The sequence below is a fragment of the Glycine max genome, chromosome 3 (assembly GCF_000004515.6).
Source record: "Glycine max cultivar Williams 82 chromosome 3, Glycine_max_v4.0, whole genome shotgun sequence".
NCBI classification, from domain to species: Eukaryota; Viridiplantae; Streptophyta; class Magnoliopsida; order Fabales; family Fabaceae; genus Glycine; species Glycine max.
In genome coordinates, this window is record NC_016090.4 from 112,820 (window position 1) to 124,413 (window position 11,594).

At 35.3% G+C, this 11,594-nt stretch overlaps 2 protein-coding genes across 2 annotated transcripts; one reads left to right on the top strand and one right to left on the bottom strand.

Moving 5' to 3' along the window:
• Positions 1 to 1,042: 1,042 nt before the first annotated feature.
• Positions 1,043 to 2,589, top strand: LOC100811806 (late embryogenesis abundant protein At1g64065). The gene is made up of 3 exons (XM_003521561.5): positions 1,043 to 1,314; positions 1,406 to 1,493; positions 1,781 to 2,589. The coding sequence occupies exon 3, from the start codon at positions 1,804 to 1,806 to the stop codon at positions 2,380 to 2,382; it is 579 nt and encodes a 192-aa protein (XP_003521609.1). The 5' UTR covers positions 1,043 to 1,314; positions 1,406 to 1,493; positions 1,781 to 1,803; the 3' UTR covers positions 2,383 to 2,589.
• Positions 2,590 to 4,504: 1,915 nt separating this feature from the next.
• Positions 4,505 to 5,743, bottom strand: LOC100802380 (unknown protein 1). Its single transcript, XM_003521630.5, has 2 exons — positions 5,655 to 5,743; positions 4,505 to 5,370 (listed from the first exon to the last, which is right to left on the bottom strand). Exon 2 carries the CDS (start codon positions 5,335 to 5,337, stop codon positions 4,765 to 4,767), a length of 573 nt encoding a protein of 190 aa, XP_003521678.1. The 5' UTR covers positions 5,338 to 5,370; positions 5,655 to 5,743; the 3' UTR covers positions 4,505 to 4,764.
• Between the last annotated feature and the right edge of the window lie 5,851 nt (positions 5,744 to 11,594).

Here is an 11,594-nt window from a genome sequence, read left to right on the forward strand (position 1 = left end):
AAGCTTTTCTTGAGCTTGTTGTGTTCGTGGGTGGGACTCGCGACATCCAACAGAACTAGGCAACCACTGCACCGCGCCGCCGTGTCGCGTGTCGTCTCGTCTCTTACTCGTGTCGCGCCACTACTGAATAGCTCTAAGTCGCCATGAATGAAGAACAAGGACAAACACAAAACGAAAGAAGCAAAATCCCTAAACTAGGGTGGAGCAGTAGGCACAAAGCGACGCCGTATCGCGGAAAAAAAATTTCCAACTGAACTCGAGTTTACACGAGCCTACCATGACTCCATCGAGTCTACACAAAAATAAGTTTGCTTCCGAGTTGACTCACAGGAACCAAGTAAATTCTTAAACTCGTAAGAGTCTACGAGTTGACTCTAGAGTTTGACAACTATGCTCGAACATGTCGTGAAGTGTGAGTGTGTGACCACCGCTAGCTTCCATAGGTTCCATATTTATCAATCTATTTTTAAAACATTTGTGATGGTTTCGCTGTCGTTACAGGTATAGATCCCGCGCTAGCATTGGTGCACATAGTTGGTGCACGTGTTGGCGCTCTCCCGCGTCATGATGACCAATAGCTTCGACTTCTTCTTGGACCCATCCGTAGGTTGATGCAATTGCTGCCCCACCACATGCAGGTATGGTACTAATATTAGGAAAAGAGTTAGAGTTTTGGGATTAGAAATTTGAAGAAAGATTTTGAATGTTGGGTCTGCGTAAGTAGAAGAAAAGGAAGCAAAATTGATAAACACATTTTTTAGCTGCCAATATTTAATTATTAACATCAAATTTTCATGAACGGGATTATTTTGAACATATTTTAAAAGGTAAAGGATCATAATGAATTTTTTAAAAGATAAAGAATAAAATTTAATCAAATATATAAAATAAATGACCCAATAAGTCATTTGACCTTTTTTATACTAAACCTTTTGATAATTTTCTTTTTAAAATTTATTTTTTTAAATAAAAATAAGTATAACAAACATTATTTTAACCTATTGAAAGTATCTTCATTCAGTAGAGTTGTAGTATGTACTATTGGATAAAGTGTATTATAAAAACAAAGTAGTGTATTAGAGTCGATTAAAAAGGGGGGAAAGTGTAGTACATCTTCGAATGTCAAAGTGTCAACTGTGAATGTAGTTAGTTCTTCTGTTCTGTCACAAGCCAAAAAGCAATACCACCACGCCGCTTTTAATGGCAGTTCTGTTGAACAGCCTGTAAAGTGTAATCCTACGCATCCCCGTTCAACAGTTTCTCTTCTCAATTTTCGTGACTGCCGACTATCATTTGATAACGGATCCTTTGAAGGTAAGTTACCTTTAGGGTTTGTAAATTATATATATGTCTTTGTTAGAAATTATAATGCTTTAATATGAGTCTTTATCCTGACTTGAATTAGGATTGCATTTTTGAGAGATTTCATCTTTGCTTTGCGGTGGATGTATGCGACCAACACCCACCCCAGATAACCTCTATTGCATTCCCAGGTATACCAATTTTCGCCTTTCTTGTATTTCGATCGAGCCGACAAGGAAACTAAATATTGGAAAATTATGGCCTTTTGCATTTGTTAGAAAGGAAATGAAATTTGAAAAATTAAGATCATAAACTTTTTATCTGAAATCACTGGAGAGGACAACCCTGTAAGTTGTTATATTTCCCTCCAAACATCCATTACATTTACATGTATATATAAGAAACAAATACCCCAAATATACTTGGTAGTTGGTATGACATCACTGTATATGTTTTTAACATTTGCTTGACAATATAGGCTGATAAGAAGGAACAAGCAGAATGAAGGTAGGATCTGGTAAAGGGAGAAAAGTGTGCCTGACGGTGACAGGTGTTGTGATTGCAATTGTATTGCTAATTGTGATACTAGCGTTGACAGTGTTCAAAGCCAAGCATCCTGTTACCACAGTGGACTCAACGAAGCTAGAGGACTTTCACGTGAGCTTGGATCCAGTAAAACTAAGGGTAGATTTGAATGTGACCCTGGGAGTGGATGTCTCAGTGAAGAACCCGAACAAGGTGGGATTCCAGTATTCAGACAGCACTGCCCACCTCAATTACAGAGGGCAGCTGATAGGTGAAGTCCCGATCTCTGCCGGAGAGATTTCATCCGGTGAGACCAAAGGATTCAATCTCACCCTCACCATTATGGCCGACCGTTTGCTCTCCAATTCTCAGCTTTTATCTGATGTCACATCTGGTACATTGCCCCTAAACACTTTCGTGAGGATGTCTGGGAAAGTCAGCATCTTAGGCTTTATCAAAGTCCATGTGGTTTCCTCCACTTCTTGTGATGTTGCAATTAATCTTTCTAATGGAACTGTTGGGAACCAAGAGTGCCAGTACAAGACAAAACTTTGATTAGAGGTTTTTAGTTCAAGAGTGAAACTAGACTCTAGATTAGTAGACTATACACGTATTGCTTAATGATGAATTAATTTTGTTCATATTTCACTTTGTTTCATTTGTAGTTGTGATTTGTATCATACTAGACTGTCTCGACCTACACTCTCCCTTTAAGTTAAGCTCCACATCTTTATGCTATTTGTAGTTTTAATTAATATGTAATTACAGGGTATTTCTTTCCTTCCACTTTTAATTTTATTAAGGAATTGGTACCCTGCTATAATTAATAGTATTTTTTTTAGAATTCAATGCATTAGACATATCTGTTGATATTTATTATTCCAGTAGCAAAGCAATTTTGTGACACCAAAGCAGGAAAAAAATTTCAGTCCTGTTATTGCATGTACTCCTACCCGCAAGTTATAACACCTGACATGTGTGATCATTTTTTCTTTCAAAACAAAAAATTGAGAGGAAACTGTATATATTTAAAGTTTGTTAACTAAACAAGGGGATAGGTTTTACAGAAGTATTGTAAATTTGCTCCTAGTGCAGAAAGAAGCATTTCAATGTGACAATTTTTCATGCTTATGCAATTTTTCTTCCCTCTTTCTCCCCTAATGACTTCAGCCATTTTTATCCTTTGATCCATCTGAGCAACTAATAGTCTTATCATATTCCCCTTTAACAATGCCAAATACTACTACTAAATTCGCTGGTATAAGCTTAAATGCTTTAGAGTGGAATTCCACTGTCTTTCATTCTCTAACTTGAGCGAGCAGTACTACTGAAGTCGTTGTAAATTGGATCTTAATGTAACGCTTCGTAGAAAAATGTTGCATACCGTCCAATTGGTGTAGTTACCGTTTTATTACCGTCTTTCAGTATTCAGGATGCTTGACTTCTGAGAAAGTATTACTAAATGAATTTTACTCATGGAAATTGATATATTAATAATTCAATAGTCAGGATTGGTGAGGATATAGAGAAAGCTACGATAAGTTTTTGGGTGTAGTGATGTTGATAACCGAAGAGACAAGAAAATTGAATGGAGGGTTGGGCTTCCATGACTTCAAAGCTTTTAATTTTGCTCTTTTGACTTAAAGTGATTGGAGAATCTTGTCGGGTACTAGTTCTTTGTGAGTAAGATTGGTGAAAGGGGAATTCTTTCCCTACATTCTTGAAGGTTAAAATTCTTGAACTGTGATACTGATAGAGAACATGAAACGGGTTTGAGATCAATATCTCTTGAGATCCATAAGTTCCCGGCTCCAATCTTTCGTTTCGTTAAGCCAAAATCTTCATTTGTCAAGCAGCTAACTCTTCACTCTCTTTTTTTGAATTCCATTGTCTGCGATCAAACCATATGCAGTTAATGCAAACATGATCAAACGGCTGCAACCTCGCCTCCGAATACGAGGTTGCTCTCGAGCTTTTCATAACGAGGAGATTTTCCCTGGGGTTGGTACAACTACAAGTCAAAAACAAGTATGAATACCCCTTTAAATACTTATGGCATCCCCTAAAATTTCATTTTGTTGAGACTATGGTATAACAGCTACAGTCTTATAGTTAAACTTAAACAAACAGGACCTCTGCATGCGTGCAGCACCTTAAATTCTCTCGGCAAAACTATAATGCTAATGTTGAAACTGGCATTCACTCATATTTTATGACATGCAGAAAGGCTCAAGATACTTCGAGTGTCTCTCTTCTCATGTTAAAAGCTAATGCCTTGGTGCTTGACTATATGGAACGGGGAACACAACACTCCACATCCGTCATGTAATGTCAAAGTAGAAAAATTTAAGAAAGAAAACCGGTTGCTAGTACTAATCTTCTGCCCAAGTAAGATGAAGGACGAAACGAGAAGTCAAGTATCAATCCAACTATTCGCTGGGAATTTAGAGGGGGGTGGAATTTCAACCGTCATTAAGGACTTCAACATTCATACACCAAACCACTGATAAGAAGCCCATATCTGAAATAACATAGCCATTAGTTGGGAAAAACACGATGATTGGGCCGAGGGAACATATCATTCACGCTTAAACCATAGCAGCCATATACGATATTCAAATTAATTCAGTAACATGATTCACAACACATAATTGCAATAAAATAGAAGCATTGCAACTAAATAAAGAGAAATATCTATTTAAGTTAAAACTGGTGAATAAGTCTTTGTAAAATAAACTAACGTCCATAATTTACTATACAATGTAGCTGCTAGATGTATCAGGTTGGTCGAGCAACTGTGCCCCGCAAAAAATACATAATCCCTGAACAAGCTAATCTACAAATTAGAGATACAACGTCAAAATGCAGTTGCAAATGAATGTGATGTGTAATCTAGGTATAAAGCAGGGTGGTGGGTTGGTTTGGGTTGAGTTTGTGTCAGAATTCAAGCTTCTTGCACAACCCCAAATCAATGTTCCTAGGTTTAGCCGCTGGTTTTATAGGTGCACCAGGACAAGTATCAGCAATTCCAGAGAAGTGGAGCACCGAAGGAGGTGTTTCACAATCATCTGACATTTGAGCAAGAACACCCTCAGCTTGCTTAGAAACAATAACTTGCAAAAGATTCTCATACACAGATTCAACCATTTCCTCATCTGAAAGAGTATCAGTAACTGCTTGAGCAACAACATCAAAGGAGGGATGGAAATCAAGTCGGCGGGCAACGGTGGTCCTGTACTCATCAAGATACTTGTTGCTGTTGGGTGCCAGCGCCATGTTATCAGGACCAGGTGCAAAGGGGTCAAAAACACCATCCTTAGGAGTTCGGGGGCTGCCATTGTCATTATTATTATCAACAGAGATACGGTCAGAATCGCAATCAATGCAGGCACGTTTGAGTTGTTTCCTGACCACTGAGAGTGTGAGAGGGGATTGGGATTGCAAATCCCCATTCTCAATGACAGCCTCAGGAGTTATAGGAACCACACAATCGGTGGGAGTATCTTTCATTGAGTCTTTGCACAGATCCACAGAAGCCAAAAGCTACAGCAAATTACAAGTTAGGTTTAGACTTTAGACAGACGTTTAGTTCTATATATACGTACCCTTTTACCACAACCAACCACACAAATCCTATGTTCACCAAAAACCCAAAAAACAAAACCATACAAACACAAACCCTAATTTAATTAACCTCCCCTGTTACAACACACAAGCAAGGGCGAAAGCGATTAAACAAAAAAACACATCATTTCAAGCATTTTAGTTTATGACACCGTAAATCAAGTATGGATTTTGAAATTTGCAGAAAGAGAAAATGAGAGTACCTGAGATGAGTGAGTTGGAAACAAGTACAAGAAAGAAGTAGATGGATAGATAGATACTGCTGCTGCCTAGGATGTCTTGTGAGTGCCAAATAGCGCCAAAACCTCAGTCTCTGTATTTATATGACCATAATCACACGTGTCATCCTTCTATTCGCTAGACTCTCACCAACTTTTTACTTCTTTTCTCTTTTTTCCATACTACCGCATGGTTTATTATTTTTCCTTATTAACCATGCACTTCGTTTATCCTGTACTTAGCGAAAATACAAGTGCGAGCATATCTTTATTTTTATTACGCTATTATATTTTTAATGAATTAAATTTGATATATATTAATGTACATGTGTAGTTATATATGACATATGTTGAATAAAATTTTATATAACATGTAGATGCAGAAAATAAACATTGATATATTGCATAAATTAATTTATATAATACAAAATGTATTTGACAAATTCTTGGGTATTTACATTTTTATTGTGTTAAAATATTATTGTAATTGTTATATATGTGAGTGGTTGTATCATGTATTTTTAATAAAAATAAATTAAAATGAATATACGTGTCACATTATAAATTAAAAAAAATGTAATTTATCCTTAAAAATCATAATTTCTCTTAATATTATCAACGGTAGAGGAGGTGCAAGTGTAATGAGATCACAAAAGTTAGATGATTTGTGTAGTGTCAAAAAACGAGGGGAAACATTTGTAAACAGTGCATACCTCAAGGGAGGTTATTGTAATTTGCTCTATGTTTTATTATTTTATTTTTTGGGGGGAGGTGGGGTTTATTTTTTTTAAATCGGCATTTTATATATATGAAATCAACCATGTCTTATCGAAAAAGACAAAAAGACATTGTTGGACAATACCTCTGACTTATTTGACTCTTTCCCCGACGATCTTGTTCTCTCTATCCTCTGCAAGCTCAATTCCACCGCAACTTCTCCCTCCAATTTCATTAGTATCTTAATAGCGTACCCACCTTTCTCAATCTCTTTTTTTTTTTACGTTTTTGGTTAATTGATTTGTTGAAATACAACAAGTGCAAGAGAGTAAACTACTTAGGCCTTCACTCTACTGTGTTATCAAAAGCTTCCCACAAAACCGTCTCAATCTCTTTTTTTTTACGTTTTTGGTTAATTGATTTGTTGAAATACAACAAGTGCAAGAGAGTAAACTACTTAGGCCTTCACTCTATTGTGTTATCAAAAGCTTCCCACAAAACTATGATTTTCAATTTCTCAATCGACATATCAAACTTTTTTTCCTTCTTACCTTAATAAAGTCAATCATCTCAATGTCATAAACTATTTGAGCCTGGTGGCTCAATAGAAAGGTCTCATCTCACTTCAACAAAGCCAAAAACTGGTGCAACATTCATCTCGGATTAGGATTTAGGGGAAAGGGGTTTGGGTTTAGCATTTCATGTTATGGGTTAGTGGTTTGGAGTTTTAGGTTTGGGGTTTGGAGTTTCAAGTTTAGGGTTTCAAGTTTCAAGTGTAAGGTATAAGGTGTAAGGTGTAGTGTCTAGGCTTTAGGGTCCATGAGTTAGGGTTTGGGGTTTGTGGTTTTGGAGTTTTGGGGTTTTAGTTTGGTGTATGGGGCCTAAGGCTTAGGGTTTTGGCTTGGGCTTGAGAGTTAGGGGTTTGGGTTTAGAGTTATTATGGTTTAGGGTTGGGATTTTTTTTCTTAGGGCTTTGGGTTTAGGGACCATGGTGTAGGGTTCATGGGTTAGGGTTTAGGAGTGCGGGGTTAAGGTTGAGGGTTTAGGGGTATGGGTTTAGGGTTTAGTGTTATTTGTCTAATTAGGATTTATGGTTATTTGACAAATTAGGATTTAGGAATACCTGACCAATAAGGGTTTAGGGTTATTTGAGTAATTAGGGTTTATAGGTATATGACAAAGTACAGTTTAGGGTTATATGATTAATTAGGGTTTAGGATTAGTTGACTAATTAGGATTTAGAGTTACTTGACTAATTAGGGCTTAGGGGCATTTGACTAATTAGGGTTTAAGGATATTTAACTAATTAGTGTTTAGTGTTATTTGCTAAATTAGGGTTTAGGGTTACTCTACTAATTAGGTTTAGGGGTATTTGACAAATTAAGCCCTTAACCCAAGGCCCTAGACCCTAAATCCTAAATCCAAACCCCTAAAACCATAAATCATAAACCGTAAACCTTAAACCCTGATCTGACCCCTGATCCTTGACCACTAAGCCATGAATCCTTAATCCTAAACCCTAAACCCTGAACCCTGAACCTCATTCCCCCAAGCTCCTAAGCCCTATCCCCAAAGCCCTAACCCTTCAACCCTCAACCTTCAACCCTCAACCCCAACCCCCTAAACATGAAATCTGAAACCCTAAACCTTCACCACTTAACTCCAATATCTAATTAAAATTTTAAATATTGGTGATAGAATATTACTATGTCATTTCTTCAATCCATAGTCTAAGTAAACTTTAAATCGATGGAACATAGTAGATTTGCACAAAGATAAGTCTTCCACTTTGTTATTAGAAAAATAATTCCATAAAAATCCAATACTCTATATCTCCAATGAAAAAGAAAATCTTACGGTTACATATACAATGTGCAATTTCAACATTTTAATGGGATTAGTGGAGGACCTTGTCCAACATTTTCTAACACCAACAAAATATAGTTGAGCATGATACATAGAAACAACCTATGCATATGTTGTGATTAATGCACAAAATCCTTATATATTGATGCAAGATACTTTAAAGAATAACAGAAACTCACATAAATTTCTTGATGTAAAGGGTGGAAAAGTATATTTCATATTTTTTATCTCCACATAAAGTGTAGGACATTGTATGTGAAAAAGAAACTAATTTAAATTTGAAAAAAAAGAAATAGGGAAAAAGAAACTCACCAGAATTGAAAACATAATTGAAGGGTGGTGATTTTCAAAGAAGGAGAATGAGAGTGAGGTAAACAGATAGAAATGAAAAATACAGAGAAGGAAGATGGAGTGGGTCTGTTGGGAGGGAAAAGAAGAGAAGAAGAAGATATCATAAAAGAGAAACAGAGGGGGAGGGTCAAAGGAGAAGAATGAGAAGAAGACGAAGAAAGTGAAAAGAAAAAACGAAAAGAAGAAAGGAGATAAAGGAAGAGAAAAAAGAGGGGGAAGGGGGAGAACGGAGACTGATTTATTGGAGAAAAGCGGCGATGGCATGGTGTAGTGTGGCACGACATCGGTGATGCGACAGAGATAAGAGGATTAGATAAAGAGAATGAGGACAATAAGCGTGAAAAGAGAGAGAAGAAGGGAAAATAGTGACAAAAGAAAGAGAATCTAATGGCTCGTGGTTCACTTATTTTCTATTTTCATTTTTATTAAAAACAAAAAATGTAGTTGAAAATATGTTTTTTAATATTTGAAAACATTTGATGAACTGGAATGATTCTATGCAATTCTTTGGAGATTGAGATTGTAATGATTCAAAAACTACAAATAACAAAAAGAACATGAATTAAGAAGAAATTGAAAAAAGAAAGGATGGTGAGAAAGACAAAGATTGAGAATGGCAAATGGCAAAAACATTATGGCATCATTTAAAGTTGGCAGAAAAATGGAAATTTTCATATTCAAAATAAAAATTTCACCCTTGCCCACATTAACACACCAATATCATAACAACATCAGCTCTAAGAAATTACAACAAAAAGAAATTAAGAGTTATATAAGCTAAACTTTTGTATAAAATAACTAAATAAGAAAGTTAATGGTCACCATTAGATATTTAGATTTGGAGTGCGGAAGAGGTGATTGATCGCTGGAGTGCAAGTATGTTTTAGTGAGTCCTGCCTCAATGACTTGGAGGGTGAGTGGTTGGGGGTGGAGCTGAGAGGTTTGTCAAAGGAGTTGCAGCACATGGTGATGAAGATCTCATACGCTATGAGAGTGAGATCAAAATTGGAGTGGTTGGTGACTAGCTAATCGAGCAGAGATGGGAGATCGTTAGCAATAGAGACAACGGCAGGCTTCAAAGGCATTATCGACAATGGTGTTCAAGTTAAGTATCTCTAGGATTGTCTCAATGAGAAGTCCCTATAGATATGACCCTTTGCAAGAATCATATAATGGAAAGAAAGAAAGAAGATAAGATAAAAATAAGGTCAAAAAAATGGTAGAGACAACTGAATAAAAACCATTTTCCGCAATGCTTGTCATCGTAGAATGTGCACTTGTGCTTGCCAAAGCACCTTTTTCCCGCAACCTCTTTGCCCTTTCTTATAAATGAAATGATAAAATTCTTTGTTTCTAAAAAAAAGTACCCAAATAACCAAAAATAAGGGTGTTCATAATCAAATAGATCCAAAAAAGTAAATGAAAACCAATCAAAACCAAATTCTTTTCGGATTTGTTGGATTTGTTTTTTCCTAAATTGAGCGATTCAGTTTGGTTTTTCATTTGGGCTCGGGAGCCGACCCAAACCGAACCGCAATGTGTATAACTCATGTTGTATATCCTGTAGCCTTCTAACCAAAACAACAACACTTGGTAAAAAAAAACAACAACACACCCTTTCTTAGTATAGTACCCACTACCCACTAAAGAAAACCTAAAATCCTAAATTAGTAACCACACCTCACAACTCTCTTTGTGTCGCGAACACAAATGTGAACCTCACCTCACACCTCTCTCTAAGTTGATCATCATTGTTCCTCTCAACCTTACACTGTGTTTCTTTCAACATCAGAGTGAACCACAACCATAAGCGCGAATCTCTTGCAAGTCATGACCTTTTTCTCTGCATCACAAAGCTGCACCTTGCTCAACTAAATCACTATTTTGATCATCACTTTGACTGTGATTGTGATTGTCTGAGTTTATGCCTTTATAATGTTTGTGTTTATGCCTTTATTATGTTTGTGTTTATGCTTATGCCTCTATTTTGAGAGTCACTGATTTGTTGAATTTTTCAAGATAAAATAATTTACGAACAGATTCAGATACTTGTGTGTTGGAATTTGCAGTTCCTATTTTCTCGGACTATTTTTTGTTGTGGTTTCTATGGGAAGTGGGTTTTTGTACATGGTCCATTTTTTCCCCACATTCAATCCTTATCTTCAACAATGTTCAACAAAAAACAACAACCCACATTCTGATCCAGTAAGGTTGAGCTTTGTGATGGGCATATATAAGGTTAATTTAATTATATGAGTTTACACGTATAATTTTTATTGATGATTATACATATGATAAATAATTAAATTGAATGGTTTAGCACATATATGGTTATGAATTATTTAGTGCATTTTAATGTGTTTAAAGTATTTGTTTATTTAGTTTAATTATATGTATAAATTTTATATTTATTTAAACATGCAATATTAAGTTAAATAATTTATACACATTAAAATTAATCATGAGAGAGCTTATGTGTTTTCTTTTATTGAATAATGATATGCATATATTGTTTATTTATTTTCTGAATTTTGTATGTATGATTTTATGATTATTGTACATGCAAAATTATGTTAAATAATATTTATACAATGTTATTCAATTACTTGCATTATTGAGAATGTTGTGCAAATATTTAGCTCTTTATTTAGAATTAATTAATGTTAAGTGATTAATATAATTTATTTGATTAGAGAATAGCCACACCATTTTTAATTGATTAGGTTTATATATATATTAAGTGTTAAAATCGCATTTAAAACATTAGTTATGATTAATCATATATAATGTAATATAATCTACCCACACAAATTTTATTATATTTATATGACTAATTAGGATAAAATATCATATTATATTTCTTAATTTATCTATAGGAATTAAGAAATAAGGAACATAATTTGATGGTTTTATCATAATTTTGAATCTAATTGAGTAGGACTTTAGCCCACAAACAAGTTTTATGTCACTAGGTTCATAAACTAATACATG